The sequence below is a fragment of the Vipera ursinii genome, assembly GCF_947247035.1.
Source record: "Vipera ursinii genome assembly, chromosome: Z".
NCBI classification, from domain to species: Eukaryota; Metazoa; Chordata; class Lepidosauria; order Squamata; family Viperidae; genus Vipera; species Vipera ursinii.
In genome coordinates this window covers 69,420,462-69,442,840 of record NC_139517.1, presented here as the reverse complement: position 1 = coordinate 69,442,840, position 22,379 = coordinate 69,420,462, and the positions used below count along the sequence as shown (strand labels likewise).

Sequence of the window (22,379 nt, the reverse complement as noted above, 5' to 3'; positions counted from 1 at the left end):
ATCTCATTTTGAAAAAAAATTGGCTGATCTTTGAACTCCTTGGATGGTGAGCTGATCTGCAGAATCATTCAAGGATTTTTACACAATAATAACTATGGACTCTCACCTACTGGAGACTAGTTGAGAATTATAAATATACAAAAGGAAAAGGCTAACACTCATATCCTTTGGAATCTCTGCAATGAGATCTCAGGCAGTTGAACAATTGTGTTAAATGACTCAGAAAAAATCACCCTCAAACAAGTGAGCAAGAATAGCTGATGTTTGTATATGATTTTAAGAAAAGATCCATTGAGATGTAAACAAGGTGCTTTGGAACTGGGAACGTACAGCTATATTTCAGTCTAGGAAAAGGCGCATCTTGTTCAAAACGTGCTTTGGGTGTGGGCAAACAAGCCATATGTACTGAGACCTCCTTAAAGAAGTTGCATTAATAAAGCAACTCAACTATTTACACTTCACTACTACAAAATATTAACATAAAAATTATTTTAGATGAACGAAACAATTGACTTCACAATTCTGCTTAAGAATTTATTTTCAGGAAAGTTTAATTTGTTTCACCTACTGTGTTTCCCTGGAAATAAATCCCAGTCTTATTTTTTTTACCTCCAAAAGAGACACTAGGTTTTATTTTGGGGGGACGAGGTCTTTTCCACTCACCTCGCTGTGGAGGCCCTGATAGCCCCGCCCAGCTGGCCCACTTCTTCAGCAGCTGAAGAAGCAGCTTCATTCTGCAGCTGAAAATGGAGCTTAGGCCTGCATTTTGCCACCAGAGGCCTTTCTGGAAGGCCCCTGCAGCCAAGTACCGAGCTATGGATTGAATCCATAGCTCAGTTCTCGGCTGCACAGGCCTTCTGGAAAGCCCTCTGACTGCAAAATGCCGGCCCAACCTCCATTCTCAGCTGCAGAATGAAATTGCTCCTTCAGCCACACAGACATGTGTCAATCCACGGGCTGCCCTAGCTTAATTTTTAGGCATGTGCATCATCCCAAAGCTAGGGGTTATTTTGGGGGGTAGGTTTTACTTTCGGGGAAACACGGTATTAAAAAGCATTGCTCTTAAGGTTGTAATCAAAGGTACAGAGATTAGGAGACTAGCAAATTGACAGTAAGTCTTTTTGAACTGTGATAGCAATAGCAATAGCACTTAGGCTTACATGCTGCTTCATAGTGCTTTACAGCCCTCTCTAAGTGGTTTATGGAATCAGCATATTGCCCCCAACAATCTGGATCCTCATTTTACAGAACTTGGAAGGATGGAAGGCTGAGTCAACCCTGAACCAGTGAGAATCAAACTCCTGGAGTGAGCAGTGAGTTAGCCTGCAGTACTGCATTCTAACCATTGTGCCACCACGGCTCTCTTTTTGAACTATGATGTTGTATGTTCCACAGTGAATGCAGGGTTGTTTCCCATAGGTACACTGTACTACCAGGAAAACAAAAATTCATATACAAAAGGAAATGGCTATGCTACTTTTTTTTACTATTTTTCATATAGTAAATCAAGGAAATTAGTTAATGTATTGGTAAACAATATTGTTTTCTAGACAAAGCACCCACTAGGCATATCAGAATTCTAACAAATTTGCTATGTAAGTAATTAATATGTAGTATGATAGAAAGCATTTCTTTTTAAATGGCCTCTTTTGTCAGATAGATGGATAGACAGACAGACAGACAGACAGACAGACAGACAGACAGACAGACAATGCTAATATAGCATTTAAACAGATTAGATTAGATTAGATTAGATTAGATTTATTGAATTTATATGCCGCCCTTCTTCCTAAGGACTCATGGCGGCTCACAACAAAAAATTTAAGAAACATGGAATACAAAATTTAAAAAAGAATTAAACAGTAAATGTAATATATACATTATTATTATTATTATTATTTATTAAATTTTTATACCGCCCTTCTCCCGAAGGACTCAGGGCGGTGAACAGGGCATATCTTAAAACTACAAAAATACAAAAATTAAAAAAGAATTAAATTATTGCCCACAATAAAAACAATAAAAATATATATAAATATTAAAACCCTAAGTGATTCCCCATCAGGCCAGGCCAGCTTGTTCAAATAAATGGGTCTTTAACCCGCGACGGAAGGAGCGGAGATCCGCTGCCATCCGGAGCTCAACCGGCAGCTGGTTCCACAAATCCAGAGCGCCCACAGAGAAGGCCCTCCCCCTGGGGGCCACCAGCCGACATTCTCTTACTGGAGGCACCCTGAGGAGGCCCTCTCTGTGGGAACGCACGGGGCGGAGGGGAGTTGACGCCGGCAGCAGGTGGTCCCCGAGGTATTCCGGACCCATGCCATGTAAGGACTTAAAAACCATCACTAAGACCTTGAACCTCACCCGGAAGACAACTGGTAACCAATGCAGCTCACGGAGCAAAGGTGTAACATGGGAGTACCGGGAAACTCCCAAGACAACTCTCGCGGCCGCATTCTGTACCAGTTGGAGCCTCCGAGTGGTCTTCAAGGGAAGCCCCATGTAGAGAGCATTGCAATAGTCAAGACGAGAGGTCACGAGCGCATGAGTGACCGTACACAGGGCATCCCGGTCTAGATAGGGCTGCAACTGCCGCACCAGGCGAACCTGTGCGAAAGCCCCCCTGGTCACGGCTACTACATGATCTTCTAAGGTGAGCCGTGCATCAAGGAGGACTCCCAAGTTGCGAGCCCTATCTACGGGGGGTAAAGACTCACCCCCCATAGAAAGTGATGGAACGTTTTGAATGTCCCAGGATGCCGGAATGTACAGCCACTCAGTCTTGTCAGGGTTGAGTTGAAGTCTGTTCCTCCCCATCCAGACCCGAACCGCCTCCAGGCAACGGGACATCACATCGAGGGCATCACTGGGGTGGTTTGGGGTCGAAATGAAAAGTTGGGTATCATCAGCATATGACATGACATGACATATGACATGACAATTTAACTCAATAAAAGCCAAATTTAAAAAAACATAGTCAGTCCAGACCCGCTTGTTGGACTAACCAAGTCTTCAAGTCATGGCGGAAAGACCGAAGGTCAGGGGCCCTCTGCAGCTCCGGAGGCAGTTCATTCCAGAGGGTCGGCATGCCCCCAGAGAAGGCTCTCCCCCTGGGGGTCGCCAGAGGGCATTGCCTGGCCGACGGCACCCTGAGGAGGCCGACTCTGTGGGAGCAAACTGGGCGATGGGAGGTTGATAATGGCAGCAGGTGGTCTCGCTAGTACCCCGGGTCTAAGCCATGTAGGGCTTTAAAGGTTATTACCAGCACCTTGAATTGCACCTTGTTACTTTTTAAAAGCAAAAATACAAATTATACAAGTTTTAACTTTATCTCCTTTGCCCAGTTTACCATTTTGTTCCAAAAGAGTTATTCATAATTTTACACAGCGCTTTTTTTGTAAAAGAAAAAGGTGCCAGAACTCACACATGTCATACAACCCACTTTGCCTACCCTACAAGGTTCCATCCAAAAAAGGTGCCGGAACTCCGTTCTGAGCATTCTATGAGAAAAAAAGCCCTGATTTTACATACTATGAAACTCAATATTTTTAAAGGAACAAAACTTTTAAAGCAATCATTTGTTTCCTTACTAACTATTAATTAAACTTATATTTATATTTTTTAAATTTCATTTACATTCTGGTTGGAACTGGGTGCACATATAGTGCTAAGACACTGATTTTGGATCAGTGAAATAGATGAAATGCATCAGTGTTGAAACATAATAGGTGGTAGGTGTGCAAATAGGTTGCAAACAAGCGAATTAGATATTTCTAGATTTTGTTTTACTTTGCAAATATCTATTTGCTTGTATAATATGTATAAATATTTGCACATATTATAGAAACAAATAGATATTTCTAGACTTTGTTTTACTTTGCACCTGCTGGAAGTTTATTATGCATGTGGTTAATTTCTGACTTTTTTCACATTTTGAACAAGTCTCTAACTTTGTGTCTAGTTGAAATTACTTTGTATTTTCAATAAAGATTCATTAAGTGAGATGGGTGGACAGATTTTGAGGGAAGAAAACAGCAGTGACCTGATGAAAGTCAGAACTTTGTATGTCAGTGTGCCCTTCAGTAACACCCATCATACCTTCAAATACTCTGTCCTACAAAATAACATTCACCTACAAAATAACATTCAATCTGCACATGGCATATAAAGTTTGGAAGTGGTAAAAATATTTTGTCCCTGACAAATGAATTAAATGCAAATGTAAATGTAAATTTGAGGTGCCTTTACATTTTAGATAATTTCTACGGTGTACCAAGGAAACTTCATTTTGTCCTTGTGATCATAGTACAATGTACATTTCAAGCCTTTTAATTACACAATTTTCCCATTGATCCATTTGTATGTTATAACCAAAATTCACAACCAAATTTATTATACATTCTTTTCCCCCCTCTGTTTCAAATATAAAAGTTTGCACATTTTAAAAATTGCACATATCCATCATTAGTACATAACTGTATTTCAAATTTTAACTTGCCTTGTTCAATACCATAAATCTTTTTATCAATTTTAAATCTTCCAGATAACTGGAAATGGGAGAACCATTTGATTTTAAATTTCCTTGACACTTTTTCAGTAAGTATATATATACATCATACTTACTGAAAAGTAAGTATCACAACTTACTGAAAGATTATCAAAAAATATCAATACTGAAAAGATAAATGGGAAACTGTTTATCTTAATCTGATATTTCTCTTGTATAATATGCATCTTGATCTGAGACCTGGAAATGTGCTTTCAGGCACAACCTGGATTTATATCTATTACATAATCTTAATGTGGCATGTCTAATAAAATGAATTTTAAGTCCAAATTAACTTTAATTTACAATATCATAAATAACCATGCCATCCTGTCTTCCAACTATAAAAGTCTCTTCTCACAGCAATCTCCATAGTTTCATGCAGACCAAATCAGCAGTGAAATTCATTTTTTGTATAGATTTTATTAGTTTTTATAGGGTTAGGAATAAAGTGGGGTCGGGGTTAGGATTAGGGTTGGGATTTTTCCAAATAACATTCTCAATATTTAGCAAACAGCATAATGTCTGGATTTATGTGTTTAACAAACAATAATAGTTGTTGTTTGAAGTATTTTTTTAATTTTTTTGCTAATCTCACTGGTGTCATATGCCATCTGTAAAACATTTTATATGTTTTCTTTATATGCCACTGCTTTAGTTAATTTAATATTTCTTTCCCATAAGATTTCCTAATCTTCTAATTCTATATTATATCCAAAGTTCTTTGCCCATGTTACCATTTCTTTTACTTGTTCTTCCTCCATCTTTAAGTTTAACAGAGTTTCTTAATCAACTTTTCATCTGTTTTTAACAGTATCTGATCATATTCTGTCTGTTCTTTATAAAATCCCATTGTTTTAACATCTTTTTCATATCTCACTTGAATTTGAAGATATGGCCACCATACTAGAAAATGCTTCCATTGTTGAAAGCTATTCAGGTATCTTAATATAATTTTTTTCTTTTATTTTTTTCCCATTCTGAAAGAAGTGCATTCTTTATAAAATGGTTTAAAAAGTATTTATGTATTTTATTCTTCCACAGAAAGACATGCCAACCAATTTGTAGGTCATGCCCCTCTAGGTACAATAGTCTTTTGTCTCTAAGCATTATCCATTCTTTAAGCCATGTAAAAATAGTTGCTTGGTAGTATAACATCCAGTCCGGCAGTCCAAATCCTCCACTGTCTTTCGCTTCTTGTAGCATTTGCTTTAATTCTAGCTTTTTTCCCTTGCCAGATAAATTTCAATATTATTGTATTCAGTTCATAAAAAAGGGTTTTCCCAGCCTTATAGGAATTGTTTGAATTAAAAAGAGTATTTTTGGTAAGATATTCATTTTCACTGTTGCTATTCTCAACATTGAAAGTTGGAAGTTTTTCCACTTTTCCAAATCCAATTTTATTCGTTTTAGCAGTCTTACATAGTTAACTTCTTTTATTGCTACACATCTTGCTGTTAGATAATTTCCCAAATATTTAACTTTTTTAACTATTTGAAGATTTATTTTTTTTAGTTGATTTTTTTGTTTTTCTGTTAGATTCTTTGTTAGGACTTTAGTCTTTTCTCTGTTTATTGTCAACCCTGCAACTTCTCCAATTTTTTCTATTTTCTCCAGAAGTTTGGTACTTGTTTCCAACAGATCTTCCAATATGAAATCCAAATCATCTGCAACTCTTGTAGTTTATATTTTTCATCTTTTATCTCCAGTCCTTTAATTTCTATATCTTGTCTAATGTTTCTATTCAGTACTTCTGATGTTATTATAAATAGTAATGGAGATAGTGGGCATCCCGACTTGTGCCCTTTTTAATATTGATGTTTTCTGTAAGATCTCCATTTGCAATTATTTTGGCTGTTTGTTTACAATAAACTGTTTTGATTACATTTATAAAGTTTTTCCCAAAGTCAATTTCTGCAAATTGCTGAAACATAAATTGCCAGTTTACATTGTCAAATGCTTTTTGTGCATCAAGCAATATCAAAGCCATCTGTTTCCCTGAATGAATTTCATAGTACTATAACACATCAAGAATCATTCTTAAATTATTTTTTATCTGTCTTTTAGGTAGGAAACCATTTTGGACTGTATGTATAAATTTGATCAAAAATTTATTTAGTCTTTCTGCCATTTTTGAGGCAAAGATTTTGTAATCTACATTTAATAGTGATATTGGTCTATAATGTTTTTTGTGTTAAATCAGAGTCTTCTTTGGGTATTAAAGAGCTTAAATTTGATGAGTCATAGTTAACATCCCTAGAAGTTTTTAAAATTCTTCCCTTTTTTATGCCATTTAAAATAATTTGCATTTTGTCAGAACCACCAGATTCAGTTACACACCTCGCTGGGTTTTTCTGCCATCAGTGGGGCAATGAAAGGGAACAAGGGGGAACAAAGATCAGATTGCTGTATACTTATGATGGAAAATTGGGAGGGGAGAATTGACAGTTGAGGAAGAATAGAGGCATACGGAATCAGTTTGTGCTGGCACTGGCATCTTCAAGGCTGTTTGCCCTGAGTGTGGAATTTCACCAACCTAAACATCTCAGAGATTCTCATAATTTATTTATTTATTTATTTATTTATTAGTTTTTATAAACCGCCCTTCTCCCGAGGGACTCGGGGCGGTGTACAGAGGAAGGAAGGTATACAGACCGAACAATAAAATAATAAGAAACACTAAAGAACACAAACTGGGACCCCAATTAACGCTATCATGCCAGGCCAGCCTGCTGGAACAAAAAAGTTTTTAAGTCGCGACGGAAGGTACGGAGGTCAGGGGCCATCCGGATTTCGGTAGGTAAGGTGTTCCAGAGGGCTGGCGCACCCACTGAGAATGCCCTCCCCCTGGGGGCCACCAGCCGACATTCCTTGAGCGGTGGCACCCTGAGGAGGCCCTCTCTGTGGGAGCGCACAGGACGGTGGGGTGCTGACATCGGCAGAAGGTGCTCCCGTAGGTAGTCCGGACCCATGCCATGTAGGGCTTTGAATGTCATTGTTAGCACCTTGAACTTCACACGGAAGGCAACCGGAAGCCAGTGCAGCGCACGGAGGAGAGGTGTGATATGGGAGTATCGGGAGGCTCCCAAGAGTGTCCGTGCCGCCGCACTTTGCACCAGTTGAAGCTTCCGAGTGGATCTCAAGGGCAGCCCCATGTAGAGAGCGTTACAATAGTCTAGGCGAGATGTCACAAGGGCATGGGTGACTGTACGTAAGGAATCCAGGTCTAGATAAGGCCGTAGTTGGCGAACTAGTCGAACCCGGGAGAAGGCCCCCTTGGTCACAGCTCCAATGTGGTCTTCCAGGGAGAGCTGCGAGTCTAGGAGGACACCCAGGTTGCGGGCCCTATCAGCAGGGGGAAGTAACTTGTCCCCAATGTTAAGCAGTGGGACGTTCTGAATCTCCTGGCTTGCCGGTACGTACAGCCATTCAGTCTTGTCCGGGTTCAGTTGAAGCCTGTTTCTCCCCATCCATTCCCGGACCGCTTTCAGGCAGCGGGACATCACGTCTAGGGCATCACTGATATTGTTAGGAGTTGAGATAAAAAGCTGGGTGTCATCAGCATACTGATGGTACCCTACTCCAAAACTGCGAATGATCTCACCCAGCGGTTTCATGTAGATGTTGAACAGGAGAGGCGAGAGGACCGACCCCTGAGGGACTCCGCAAGCGAGAGGCCTCGGGGTCGACCTCTGCCCCCCTGTCAGCACCGACTGCGAGCGACCCTGGAGAAAGGAGGAGAACCAACGCAGAACCGTGCCTCCCACTCCCAGTCCCCTGAGGCGTCGCAGCAAGATACCATGGTCGATGGTATCGAAAGCCGCCGAGAGGTCTAATAAGACTAGGACAGAGGAATGGCCCCTGTCCCGGGCTCTCCAGAGATCATTCATCAGAGCGACCAATGCCGTCTCCGTGCTGTAGCCCGGCCTGAAACCCGATTGGTACGGGTCTAGATAAACCGCTTAATCCAGGATCTGAGGAAGTTGGTGCGCCACCACGCTCTCAACAACCTTCGCAAGGAAGCGAAGATTGGAGACTGGACGAAAGTTATTCAAAGAGGATGGGTCCAAGGTGGGCTTCTTGAGGAGAGGTCTCACCACCGCCTCCTTCAAGGCGGTGGGGAAGTGACCCTCACTCAGAGAAGCAGAGATGACCGCTAGGAACCAGCCTCGTGTCGCCTCTCGAGCTGCATAGGCCAGCCAGGAAGGGCACGGGTCCAGTAAGCATGTGGAGGAGCTCAACCTTCTCATAATCCTGTCCACTTCCTTAGGAGTTACAGGATCAAATTCTTCCCAGATGACGTCGACAAGACTGTCCATGTCTTGTTCTTCCATCTCAGCCCAGTTGGAGTCCAGACCAATTCGAATCCGAGCGATTTTATCCAGCAGATATTGACCGAATTCCTCGGCTCGACCCTGCAAGGGTTCCTCCCTCACCTCTTGGTTGTCTTGGCGGTGCTGGATTGACTACACAAGAATGGATCATGGAGGGAGGGCTAAGAGAATCATGAAAAGACCATGTCCACTGCAGCAGGCAAAGGGGGAGCTGGACCAACAGTGGCAGTGGCGTCCACAGCACCAGAAGCTGGAGGGGCAGGCACCAGCAAGGAGAAGGAGCTGCAAGACCCTGCCACTGGGTATGAAATTTGATGGAGATCCTCAGCAATTGGCTCATGTTTGGGCCTACATGCAAGAATATGGTCCCAAAATAGCTACCAAAGGCAGCAAGTTGAGACATGTCACTATTGTCCTGGAGGCAGCCACAGCAATGTGTATGGTCCCCCTGCACAATGACAACGCCCTGGAGCTGAGAAACTTTAACTGTTTCATGGCTTCATGCTGTAAGTGCTTTGAGGATCCCTTTGCTGACTGCAAAGCCAGAGACCACATCAAAACCATTAGCCAGGGCCAGAGGAGTATAGCCGAATATACCTAGGAATTCCACAACCTAGTCTGCTGACTGACCCACTGGCCACAAGACATCCTGATTGGCTATTTCAAAGATGAGCTAACTGATGAGGTCTACTACAACTGGATCTCCAGAGGTGCTCCTCCTATTTTCCATGGGTGGTACATCCTGGCTAAGGAAGCAGAGATTGACTTCATGTAAAACAAGTACCATCCAGGGAGAAGATAGTGACAACCCTTCCCAGAGAAGGAGACCCCAAAACCAAAAATGACTGCCCAGAGCCTTCAGTGACCTCTACAGCTTGCTTCAAGTGTGGAAAGGAGGGGCACTGGGCTGCTGAATGCAGGTCCAACCAACTGGCCAGAACAAATCCTGGGACCCACCAAAAACCCTGCCAAGCCACTGCTGTGAGCCTGTGAGGTGTGGAGGTCACTGACTTCACCCCATCCCCCAAGGGTGGCGAGAGAACTCTGACCAGCCCAACGAGAAGCCCAGAGGAGAGTGATACTGACACCAATGATGACCCCTGGTTAGTGGCCCAATCACCCCAGTGACAATTTGCGAATGGGAGTGCACACAGAGACTCCCACCTTTATTATGGATCCAGGAATGGAGACACACTTGGTGCTGGGACTAGTGTGGCTTCAGAAATGGAATCCGTATGTGAAATGGAGGGGGGTTTGCTAAAAATCTGGTGGACTGAAGTTGAGCTAAAGCCAGGGAAGAACCTAATGACTGTGAAATGGCAAGTTGGGGCTAGCCTGTAAGACTGAAAGAAAACTGATCCCCAGATCCCCCTGGAATGGAATGGGACAAATTTCCACAACCAACTTGCCATGGCCAACTTGCCACAGTCAATTCACTGCAGCTAACTTGCCATGGCCAACTTGCTGTGGAACAGGTCACCATGGCCAACTCACCAGGGGACAACTTGCTGCAGGAAAATTCAAAAATTCAATTTAATTATTTAAAATGATTAAAAAAATATTTTAATTTTTTGTCATTCACATTTTATTTTGTCTCCTTCATTTTAGCATCCTTTCTTTTATGATTCTATTCCACTATTTCTTTAATATTAGTGGAACTCTTGTCCTGAAGCAAGTTGTGCCATGGTGAATTGGCCATGGCAAGTTATCCTGTGGCAAGTTGGCGACAGCAAATTGGCTGCAGTGATTTGGTTGTGATGAGTTGGCCCAAGGCTTTTTTTCTCATAGAACGCTCAGAACGGCATTCCGGCACCTTTTTTTGCAAAAAACAAAACAAAACAGCTCCCTTATTGGCTTTCCTAAGCCTATTGCATGGCTAGCCATCTTGGCTCTTTTTTATGAGTTGTGGTCTTCAACTCCCAGAAATCCTGAGCCAGCCATGCTGAGGGGAAAGGGAGAGGTTTCCAAGCTGAGCCATGCTGGCTCAGGAATTCTGGGAGTTGAAGTCCTTGAGTCATAAAAGAGCCAAGTTTGCCTACCCTGCACTAGAGGATGACATTAAAATTATTTACAGGATTACTTCTTTAGGAACTAAAATTTTAGAATCTAAAACAGCTAATTCAAAAAAGCAAACAGGAAAGAACCTCATATTTTTCATCTGCTTCTGTCTTTTGGAAGGTAAAATTAGATAACAAAATAATCTATTTCTTATGTTAACATCTCTGCAATGAAATCAAAGGTAACAGGAAAGAAATGAGAAACATTTTTCTTAATGTAATATGTCTAATTTAGCTGATTCTAGAAAAAAATAGTATCTTTTGTACACTCTTGAAAACTATTTTGAATCTAAACAATTCTTAAGAATGAAATATTCTTAATTTGGACTTTACTTTTACTGTTTGGACTGTTGTGTGTTTTGAAAAATAGATTATTTAGAATCTAGTTATGTTGCACTTCAGTCTTTAAATAATTAACCTAGTATATACATAACAATATGTGATGTTTTCCCTGGTGAGCTTAACATCAATAACAACATTTATTAAAAAGACTAAAATAATTTCTGGTAGTATTATCTGTATATTAAAATTTTGGACAAGCAGTGATCATGTATCCTAGCAAAATATGTTATATATGTGCATAAGCGTAGTCAGTAGCATATGTCTTTTTAAAAATATCAAACATGCAAAGAAACAAAAATAAGTCCAAAATATCTGTATTACATCTAGAAATGCCAACTTTGCAACCAATATTTCTCATCCATAACTATGGCACCCTAAGGATACCTGCATACATACAAATGCTTCTCTGGGATCAGTAACGCAGCAGGGATTGCTTTTTCCTTCCAGTAACATATACCTAAAACCAGTTTATTGCATTTGGCAATTGTACTAAAAAAAATCTCATTGTCAACCAATATAATTCATTTAATTTGAAATCAAGTAAAAACTGATTTAAATTATTTTATTAAAACAAATTAATGGCAATTCTTTTGTAAGACGTTGCCTCAAACAAAATGAGTTTGACATGCCTGCTCTAGATAGTTGAATGCTCCAAAATATATTCTAGACCAGGCCTGTACATGCAGCCTACCAAGCACCCTTGCACAGAGCACAGACTTTTTTTTTAAAAAAAAGTAATAAAATCACCACCACTGCCCTGAAAGTCATGTTGCCTAGTGCCTCCATGGCTTACCATGACCACGATCTCCAACACTGTAGATGCTCCTCTAGTAACCAAATCATTGATTAGGCCACCAGCATTCCTTTGTAGACCACAAAGATTTTTAATTTATCAGTGGATTTCCCTTCTACAAGTTGCACAGATATCTTCTAGATTTTCCTCTTGCCTTTCTGAGTTAACTCCTTGGTCTGTCATTGAGCAAGAACTGACTTTGTAGGGAAGCATATTATCATTTGATGTATATTTAACATATGTTCTACCTTTATTTACCAATTATATAATATTTGGATGCAATCCACATGGTGAGGTTTGGGGCAATTTACAATAGAAAAAAATATTTTTAAAATCATAAGATTCAAACATAAAAGCAGGGCTTTTTTCTCATAGAACTCTCAGAATGGCGTTCTGGCACCTTTTTTTTTTTGCACACACACACAAAGCTTTTGCACAAGCTATGCTACTCCCTCTATTGGCTTTCGAAAGCCAATAGGAATTGCTGCTGAGCGCGCCAAAAGACCTGGTTAGTTGTCTGCAGTGAAAGCAAGGAGGCAGGAACTTTGCATCCCTCCCTGCTGCCCAACTACACCATCTCAACTAGGTAAGTAAGAGAGGATAAGCAGTGGGAGGTGGGTTCTGCGGAGTCCATGTGCACTCCTTCCTTGTGCTCACTCGTGTCAGCCAGGCTTGTGGCCTACCTGGTGCTGGACCTGCACCACTGTCGCCTCGCCCTGTACACCTAAGTGGCCGCCCTGCATCGCCTGGCCCGCCCTGCCTCTGCTGCCTGCCTCGCGCAGCCCCGCCATATAGAGCGGGCCCTGATGCTCCCACAGCACCAGCTGCGCTGGCTCCAGCCCTGGAGGGGGAGCCCACCACCAACACCCCTCGTACCCGTGACTGCAGCAGCGCCCCCCCACCTCCTGCACCCGCCAAGATGAGAGTTCCGGCACCATTTTTTTAGAAAAAAAGCACTGAGTTGGCCACTGCGAGTTGGCTGTGGCAAGTTGTCATTGACCTGGAATATCGGGACTTGCAGGATGTGTTTAGTGAGAGGGGCTCAGATAAGCTTATATCTCACCAACCAATGGACTGTTCCATAGAGATCCTACCAGGGGCTAAGCTGCTAAGTCCAAGTTGTACTTGATGACCCGAATAGAACTGGAGGAACTGTGCCTCTTTATATATAAAAACCTCAAGCAGGGATTTATCCATCTGGCATGACCCAGGGTGGCTGTCCCAGTGCTATTTTGGGAGAAAAAGGATGGGTCCCTGTATTTGTGCATTGACTATAGGGAGCTAAACATGGTGTGTGTGGAAAACATCTCCCCACTACTACTGATAAAGGACATGCTAACCCATTTGGGCAAGGGAAAGGTTTTTTTACTAAGATAGACTTGTGGGAGGCTTACTACTGAGACCAGATTAATGAAGGGGTAAGTGGAAAACCATGTTTAACGGCCCCTTGGGTTTGTTTTCAATTCAAAGTCCTCCCCTTTCTCTTGCTTTTTCTTTTTAAATTCACTATTGCATTATGTAAAAAAAAATCTACACAAAATTTACTTGCATCCCAAACTATTCTTATTTCTTTATCTATATTAAGATTATTCTCAAAAATTTTCTTTATCTTCTTTTTACAATTCTTCAGTCACCATTTCTTTTTGTAATAAAAATCATTTTCAATTTCTATCTAAAAGATCCATTTCTCTTTTTTAAAAGTTAAAGTCACTGGGTTATGATTTGAAAATATTTTTGGTAATATCTTCACTTTATAGATATTATTAATGAAGTCTTAAAAATAAAAATCTTGTCTATTTTTGAAAACAATCTATGTATTTCAGAAAAAATAAGTATATTATTTTGAGCTGCCATTTTTATATCTCCACATATCAACAAGTTCAAATTTATGCATTAAATAAATAAAAATCTGGTAATTTACTATTTGCTAGTTTTTTTCCTCGGAAACGCTATCTTTTTCTGGGGAAACCTCATCATTCCAATCCATATGAAAATTTCAAATGCTGTTTTATCTTTATTTTAGACAAATTAATTTTATTTTAGACAAATCACATCTTGCTTTAACTTTTCCAAAGAGTGGATTTTTTTTATCTTTTGAGGGGCATCTGCTCTATTTGTATTCCACATTAAACATTTATAACCCATAATTAGTCCAAGATTTTAAAAAGTCAATACCTGTAGTGCCCAATATGGTATTTTTTAAAATGTCTTTCATCTGCTATATTTTATCAGTCCTCAATCTAGTATTAAAATGCTACTGTAGAATATGATCTTTTGTCTTCTTCCTGACAAAATGTACAAGGATATCGCTTGGAATATTTCTCAATCTTATAAAATGCAAATTGATCTTATAGGCCTTATCAAATTCTGTATCAATGTATCCTGGTTCCCAATCCAGAATCCAGATAGGGAATTAACAATCTTTTCTTTAACGTCCTTTCCACATTTTTTGGAATTGCTCTAACTCTTAAACAATTTTTCTCATAAGTTCTAATAAGGCTTAATTGTCCAAATCATCTCTCATTTCATTCTCTAACTTTTATATTTTACAGATTCTTCAATTTTCTTAATTTCTCCCTTCATCATCAATGCAAATCCTTCTTCCATTTACTTTTTAACTGTTGAGTCATCTTTTTATCAAATTCATTAAACAATTTCTGCAATAAATCTGATAAAATGCTGTTATCAGTAAGTGGTTCTAATGAACATTTTCTCTTGTGGTAGCTTCTCTTGTGGTTGCCATGGTGAAAAAAATGAAAGTTAGTTACGATGATGAAAATAAAAAGTAGGCTTCTTTTTTCTGTTTTGTGTCTCTGTCTTAAGACATTTCATTTCAATTGGCTCTTCATGGTCACTGTGATGCTGTCTGGCTGAAATTACTTTTTTCTTCTAATTTCACAAAATCTACCAATTATCACAGTTCTTATATATAAACAGTCAATCTTACAACAACAGTCTGATATGTCAGTCTAATTAAATTTACTACTTTCAAAGAAATTTTCTTCAAAGAAAAAAATTTTTGTTCTATTTTTTAAAATCACAGTCATCCATTTCCTTTTGAAACTTTCTGATATCAGAATCTTTTCAAGTTTTTTGCCTTTACATTAAAATCCTTTAAGATAGTTCCCCCCCTTCATAATTTAAAAGAAAAAGGCACTCACAGAGATTCTTTAATCTTTAATGCTGTTTGGAATATCTTTTAAAAAGGTGAGGCTTTTGCCAGTCAAATATCCATAAAAATGCCACAGCAACTTAGGGCAGAGCTTTTCAACCAGTGGTACGGGTACCACCTGTGGTACATTGGCACTTGGCAGGTGGTACGTGACCATCCTAGAAAAGTGGTAGCAGGGGAGGAGAATGAGCTCAACCAGTTGCAGCACCGCACAAGCCTGAGCGAGAGATGGCTGGAGCTGCAGGGCTGTCAGGGCTCAGCAGAAGCACCAGGATCAGCGCCAGGCTCCAGCTGGAGCGGGGTGCTGATCCTGGCACTTCTGGAATGTTGCAGCATCTCCAGGGTCTTGTGATTTACATTCAGATGCTTGGCAACTGATTCATATTTATGACGGTAACAGTGTGTCAGGGTCATGTGAAGTGACCAAAACCTACTGTAACCACCCAGCAGACGGGGGGAATAAAAACCAAACACCCCCACCCCACCCCCGGTTGCCAATCCTCAACAGAAATGCTCACAACAATGAAAACCTCAGACAGGAGGAAGAGCACTGCTGGGCAGGCAGGCAGGTGTCTTGCTAAGCTGTGGCTTGGGGGGCACTTTTTCCAGTGCCATTGTAACTTCGAACAGTCACTAAGCGAACTGTTGTAAGTCAAGGACTACCTGTACTTGATCACTTTTTTCCTTTTTTTTTTTTTGGTCATCAAGTTTTTGATACCTTGCTAGGTGACTGGTGGTACTCGGATGTTGCCATATCCTAAAGTGGTACAATAGGTGAAAAGGTTGAAAAGCCCTGATTTAGGGCATGTTGTAAATCCCTCAACTCCCAAGTTGAATATAGTACTTTTTGCCTAGGCAGTAATGATTTTAAAATTGCAACCAAAAGTATTCTTATAGAATGGGGGTGGGGGTGGAATCCTCTGAATATATTGATAAGAGTAATTTTTGCTTTTCTAGCGTTCATCACATAAAACAGTCTACTTTTATTGCTGAATGTGCATAGGACAGCAACTGCATCTACATAATTTGACATATGAGAGATAAAAATCTATTCAGCACTACAGGATCAATATTTTTGCCTGCCAAAACAAAACAAAGAAACCCTTATTGGATGTTAATTATTTATACAATGATAACTTTAGGTCAGCATTTGGGAATATTTGCATTCCCTGGGTTGTTTTTTACTTATGCAACTTTTCATTAAGATAGCATTACATGATTTGTTTAGTAAATTAATTTTGTTTCACCAATTAAATACTAAAGTGAGCTGCTTATTTAAGAAAAATTCAAACTCTAATCATACATATTTGTAACTTCATGCATAGAAAAAATGCTGTTTAATTAGCTACATGGATTACTGACTGTTAAACCTGCAAAACTGGAAGAAATATGGTAGTTTCATTCCATTAGCTCTTCCCTCATGCCTCTTCAATAGAACTGAGAAGAAAAATTGCTATATTGCTTTTTTCAAAATCTTCTTAAAAATTTATTTGGGTACCTCAACTTATAACCAGCCATCAACCACTATCAGCTATCAAGCATTTCCCTGGCCTTCCCCATTTTGTCAAGATTATATAGGTTGGGAAATGGAAGAGAAAATTTCTTGGAAGAGGAAAGGAATTTTAAAAACACATGCTGTCAGGCATCTAAATTCTATGTATTGTTTACAACCCTAAAAATATTGAAGGGCAAATTTCTAATGTATTCTTTTATTTTCAGAATACATAACTTCATAAAACACTTAGCTTTCTTATTCACAGCAAAAAACCACAAACAGTAGGGTTACTATAACATTTTTTCTGTGCCTTTTACAAAACATTATAGCAGCCATATAATATGCCATGAAAATGATTGCGTTTAAACTGACTATTTGAATTGCCTGAAAATATGGCAAATTATCTGCATATTCTAATCTTCTTACTAAATTAGAAATTCACAGTATTATTTAAGAAAGCTGTGGTTATTTTGCATTCCAACATACTAAAAGTCATCCAATAACATGTGAAAAAAGTATTAGCAAGTAATGAAGAAATAGTATAACATTCAACCAGACCCAAATATATTTACAACTATTTCATATTGCTCTCTGTGATATTTATAAAACATTAACGGTATAATGTCAGAATAATTAACAGAATTCCTTTCTGTTTACTTGAATTAATTTCATGTACTTCATCTTCACTGAGCTACTTGTACTTTTCTTTTGGTATATCTTAACCCTATAACATGTTACTAATTTCTACTGAAAGTCTTAGGAATTGGATTTGAACTTGTATGCCTTAGATACAAGTTCTACTTACATTGGACTTTTCTTTGGAATTTCAGGATTTGCTGGGATCCTCTAATAATCCATGTCAGAACAATTGACCTTGTTGCTGATTCCCGTAGACCTATCAATGCTTTAAACCATTGGACCACAAATCCTATCATGCCTTATTTTATATCAAATCTTATTTTTCTGCTTCTCAAAATCAATTCTTAGTCTAGTTTCACCAAAAGAAAACAAAAACAAAATGATACAAAATCTCTGTGCTCTTTAATTATGGTTGAGCCCTATGTCTGGTTCTGAGAAGAATATCATGTACTGATTATATTGTTACAAATGCATTAAATTCTGTATCAAAGAATTGATACAAACTAGAAACCAGAATAAATCCCCACTAAAATATTATACTTTTATACTTTCATTTAACTATAAGTTGTTCCACAGTTTGGGTATGAAACCTAAATGGATATTTTCAAAGAAAAGGGAAAAAAAAGAAAAGTTTCTGTTATTTTATGTTTTATTCTAATTACTCCTTGCCCAGCTAGAAAATTAACTAGATAACAAGAAAATTAATGTATAGTTTTAATAAAACTCACCATACTTTCCCTGCTACTCTACAAAATGCATGCTCCAACAAAGCAGTGACAGACTTACGTAACTCTCCTACTTTCAAGATATCACATAGCATCTTTGTCAATTCAATGCTACTCCGACCAAATGGACATTCATGCTTATCTTCTCGGCTGCTATTTTCCAATACAATCTGAAATAGAAACAAAGTTACTTATTTCAAAGGACTCTGAGTAGCCTATGACATTACAAAAAGAAAAACAGAACTGTAACAGATAAATAGATTGGAACTATATCAACAACAAGATCAATCCCAAATTTAAGTCAAATTAGTTGTCAAGTCCTGTTTGGAATGCTTCCTTACATCCTGCATTCTTAGATTGTAACACTGGGAAGATTCTCCCATAGTATTTGAGAAGAGTTATTTTTTTAAGCAAGGTAGTCTCAGTTTGATCACAACTATTCCAAACTTTACCTTCTAGATACAACAACTGAATAAAAAGTTATTGATGTTTTAATCTGTCTGGATGCAACAGTAGGTGACAGCAAAGGGCATTTTCAGAGGGATATTGACTAAATCAAAAACTGTGGCAGCTGTGAAAGTTGCCTCTGGTCTTTGGCATAGGATTGCTAAATTTGTGAAACTAATCACTTGAGTTAGAACAATTTTCTATTTTATTCCATATGATAATAGAATACATGGATTAACCACTGATGGAATTAAACATTATGTGGCATAACTGTTTGTCAAGCATTAATTGTGGAAGCCTCAATCTTCTGCAGAGACTATTGCAATATGTTCAGTTTCAGTTCATGTTGCTTCTTCCAGTCCTTACAAAGCTATTTCCTTGTAAGATCTGTGTCCCAGAATCCATGCATGATTTCTTTATAATTATGCCACATGAGAGGAGATAACGAATGCTGTTTTTAAAGGAAATGCATAATTATCTTCTAAAAAACCAAAGATTTTGAAAACTACCACAATAATATTTAAAAGGTTATGCATAATAAATTGATACATACTAGGGTGACCTAGTATTTTAAAATCTATTTTTAAAATTAAATATATAATTTTAATATAGAAATTAGGGATTGAACATATATCTGCAGTACATGTTAATGAATTTTTTTAAAGAATTGCAGTGATTACATTTGCATTGGATATCTTCAGAGTTAATAGTTACTCTTAGAGATATAATCTTATATTGAAAAGGAATATTTGTTTTTTTTTTATTGAAAAGTTTTAAAATACAATTTTCCTTTGAAAAACCCCCCTTCCCCCTCCCTCCTCCCCTCCCTACCTCCCCCCTATCTCCCCCCTCCCCCTCTCCCTCCTCCCTCCCCTGCCTCCCCCCCCTCTACTTCCCCTCCTCCCCCCCTCCCCACCCCGACTTCCCAGAGCAAAATACAAGGTATATATCTAAAAAGCAATCATAAACAATCATATACTAACAATTATAAACTCTAAAATCCATCACTCTCTAGCTTATATAGAGTAAACCAATCCTTAACAATACTAAATATGTATAAAGAACTAAAATAAAAGAAAACTAGCATCATTCCCATCTATGTTCTTCCACAATTCACTATTACCTAGACATATTCTCACTTACACATCACAAGCACCTATCCCTATTAACCTCTCTAGCCAAAATAGGCTATAATAGATAGTTCTTACACAAATTAACCCGCATTAACCCACAAAACTTTCTTCCTCTGTAGTAAATTGTCCATTAATTCCAAATTAAAAATTCTGTTACCATACATATCATCCCAAAACTCTTAAAAAGGAATATTTGTTATATGGTTTGTGAAAATCTATCTTATACACAAACTGTACATAGATGTGAAATAACTTATTTTCACCTGACAGGAATCTTATCACAACTGAGTAAAACAAATTTTTGCTCGTATCAACTTTGGGCCCACTATGATCATGCAATTAATGCAATAGATAAAATAAATAAATAAATAAGTGACAAATACAAAACACAGAATCTAATGTAATTTCTTACTAGAACTTTAAAAGAAACCTGAAAACTCTGTTTTATTTTAAAAATATTAAGCTTAATCACTGATGAAAAAATGCTGCCTTGTCCTCCTAAAAATATAAAAAGGAGACCTATCATTAGGATTTTGATGCAGAAAAAATCACACCTTCCTGTGAAAAGAGTACTTTAAAATATTACAAATTCCTGAAAAAAACCCATTTAAAATATTTTACCTGATGTTATTTCTTTGTTAATTTGATAGTTATTGATGAGCTATACCAGCAAATAGCCTGATTTTATTTAAATTTTCATGGGTAAAGCTCTAAGAGCTTCCATTCCAATCTGAATTAGGATTCCATACTTTTTTGGAATGGAATTGAATGATAAAATTCTAAACAAAAACTTTTTAAAAAACCACATGGTATTTGTTTATTAAGTAGAACAAAAGTTTAAAGATCCTGTATAAATTGGATAAATCTAGCAAAGATCCACTTGAGAAAAACTATTCTCAGCCATTTTCAATTTTTTTTAAAAAATCCCATTTATATCCTGCCCTTCTCCGAAGACTCAGGGCGGCTTACAATCTAAAGCACAAATCAATGTGCTTAGCAATAGCCTTCATTCTATGTATATGCCTGCTTATTAGGGCTTTCGCCCCCCCCACGCGGCATTATTACAAAGTCAGCTTATTGCCCCCAACAATCTGGGTCCTCATTACTATATTGCACTTATACATTTTTCCAATCTGCCCTTGTGGTTTGAAGTCCACACATCTTAAAATTACTAAAGTTGAGAACACTTGTTTAATGTGTACAAACCCAATACAGAGAATAGCATAGCGTAGTGTAGTGTAGCGTAGCGTAGCAGAGCAGAGCAGAGCAGAGAAGAGAAGAGAAGAGAATTCTTTATTAACCAAGTGTGATTGGACACACAAGGAATCTGTCTCCGGAGTATAAACTCTCAGTGTACATACAAGCAACAAGTAATAAATCATCATCATAATCATCATAGAATACATTCATAATCATAAGTGATAGTCATAGGATACTAAATAAGCAATCAATTTAAATACTAGGATACTAAATAAAGCAATTCGTATAAATCGTAAGATACAAGCAACAAAATTATAGCCATAAGAAGATAACGAAATAGGCAGTGCTTTTTTTCTAAAAAAAAAAAGGTGCCGGAACTCTCATCTTGGCAGGCGCAGGAGGCGGGGGTGGGTGGGGTGGGGCGGCACTGCTGCGGTCACAGGTACAAGGGGTGTTGGCAGTGGCCTCCCCCCCGGGGCCGGAGCCGGCGCAGCTGGTGCTGTGGGAGCAGCAGGGCCCGCTCTATATGGTGGGGCTGTGCGGGGTGGGCGGCAGAGGCGGGGCGGGCCAGGTGATGCAGGGCGGCCACTTAGGCGTGCAGGGCAAGGCAACGGTGGCGCAGGTCCAGCACCAGGTAGGCCACCAGCCTTGCTGACATGGGTGAGCACAAGGAAGGAGTGCACATGGACTCCGCAGAACCCACCTCCCAGACCTTGTCCTCTCTTACTTACCTAGTTGAGATGGTGTAGTTGGGCAGCAGGGAGGGATGCAAAGTTCCTGCCTACTCGCTTTCACTGCAGACAACTAGCCGATGAAAGGTTTCCAGCCAGGTCTTTTGGTGCGCTCAGCAGCAATTCCTATTGGCTTTTGAAAGCCAATAGACTTTTGAAAGCCAATAGAGGGAGTAGCATAGCTTGTGCAAAAGCTTTGTGTGTGTGTGTGTGTGTGCAAAAAAAGGTGCCAGAACGCCATTCTGAGAGTTCTATGAGAAAAAAGCCCTGCTTTTATGTTTGAATCTTATGATTTTAAAAATATTTTTTTTCTATTGTAAATTGCCCCAAACCTCACCATGTGGATTGCATCCAAATATTATATAATTGGTAAATAAAGGTAGAACATATGTTAAATATACATCAAATGATAATATGCTTCCCTACAAAGTCAGTTCTTGCTCAATGACAGACCAAGGAGTTAACTCAGAAAGGCAAGAGGAAAATCTAGAAGATATCTTTGCAACTTGTAGAAGGGAAAGGCCCACACTGATAAATTAAAAATCTTTGTGGTCTACAAAGGAATGCTGGTGGGCTAATCAAGTGAACAAACTGGCGTCCGTAGTCAGGGTCAACTGAACGGGCTCCTTGAACAATGAGCCTCTGGCTACCGCTGGGGAGGTCCACCACTGGAGGGATTTTGGGGTCTGAGATGGAACCCTTACCCTTTGGTTGGAGGAGCTAGTGCCCAGTCTCTGAAATGGGAGCAAAACCCATTGCAGGTTC

At 39.0% G+C, this 22,379-nt stretch overlaps 1 protein-coding gene across 2 annotated transcripts in view; it reads right to left on the bottom strand.

Annotated features, from left to right (window-relative positions):
* Nucleotides 1-22,379, bottom strand: part of ELMO1 (engulfment and cell motility 1) — a 320,050-nt gene that overhangs the window by 104,146 nt on the left and 193,525 nt on the right. For both annotated transcript variants that reach the window (XM_083378295.1, XM_083378296.1), the window contains one exon: nucleotides 18,165-18,273. In XM_083378295.1, coding sequence (XP_083234421.1) covers nucleotides 18,165-18,273 — 109 coding nt within the window. The remainder of the gene's footprint in view (nucleotides 1-18,164; nucleotides 18,274-22,379) is intronic.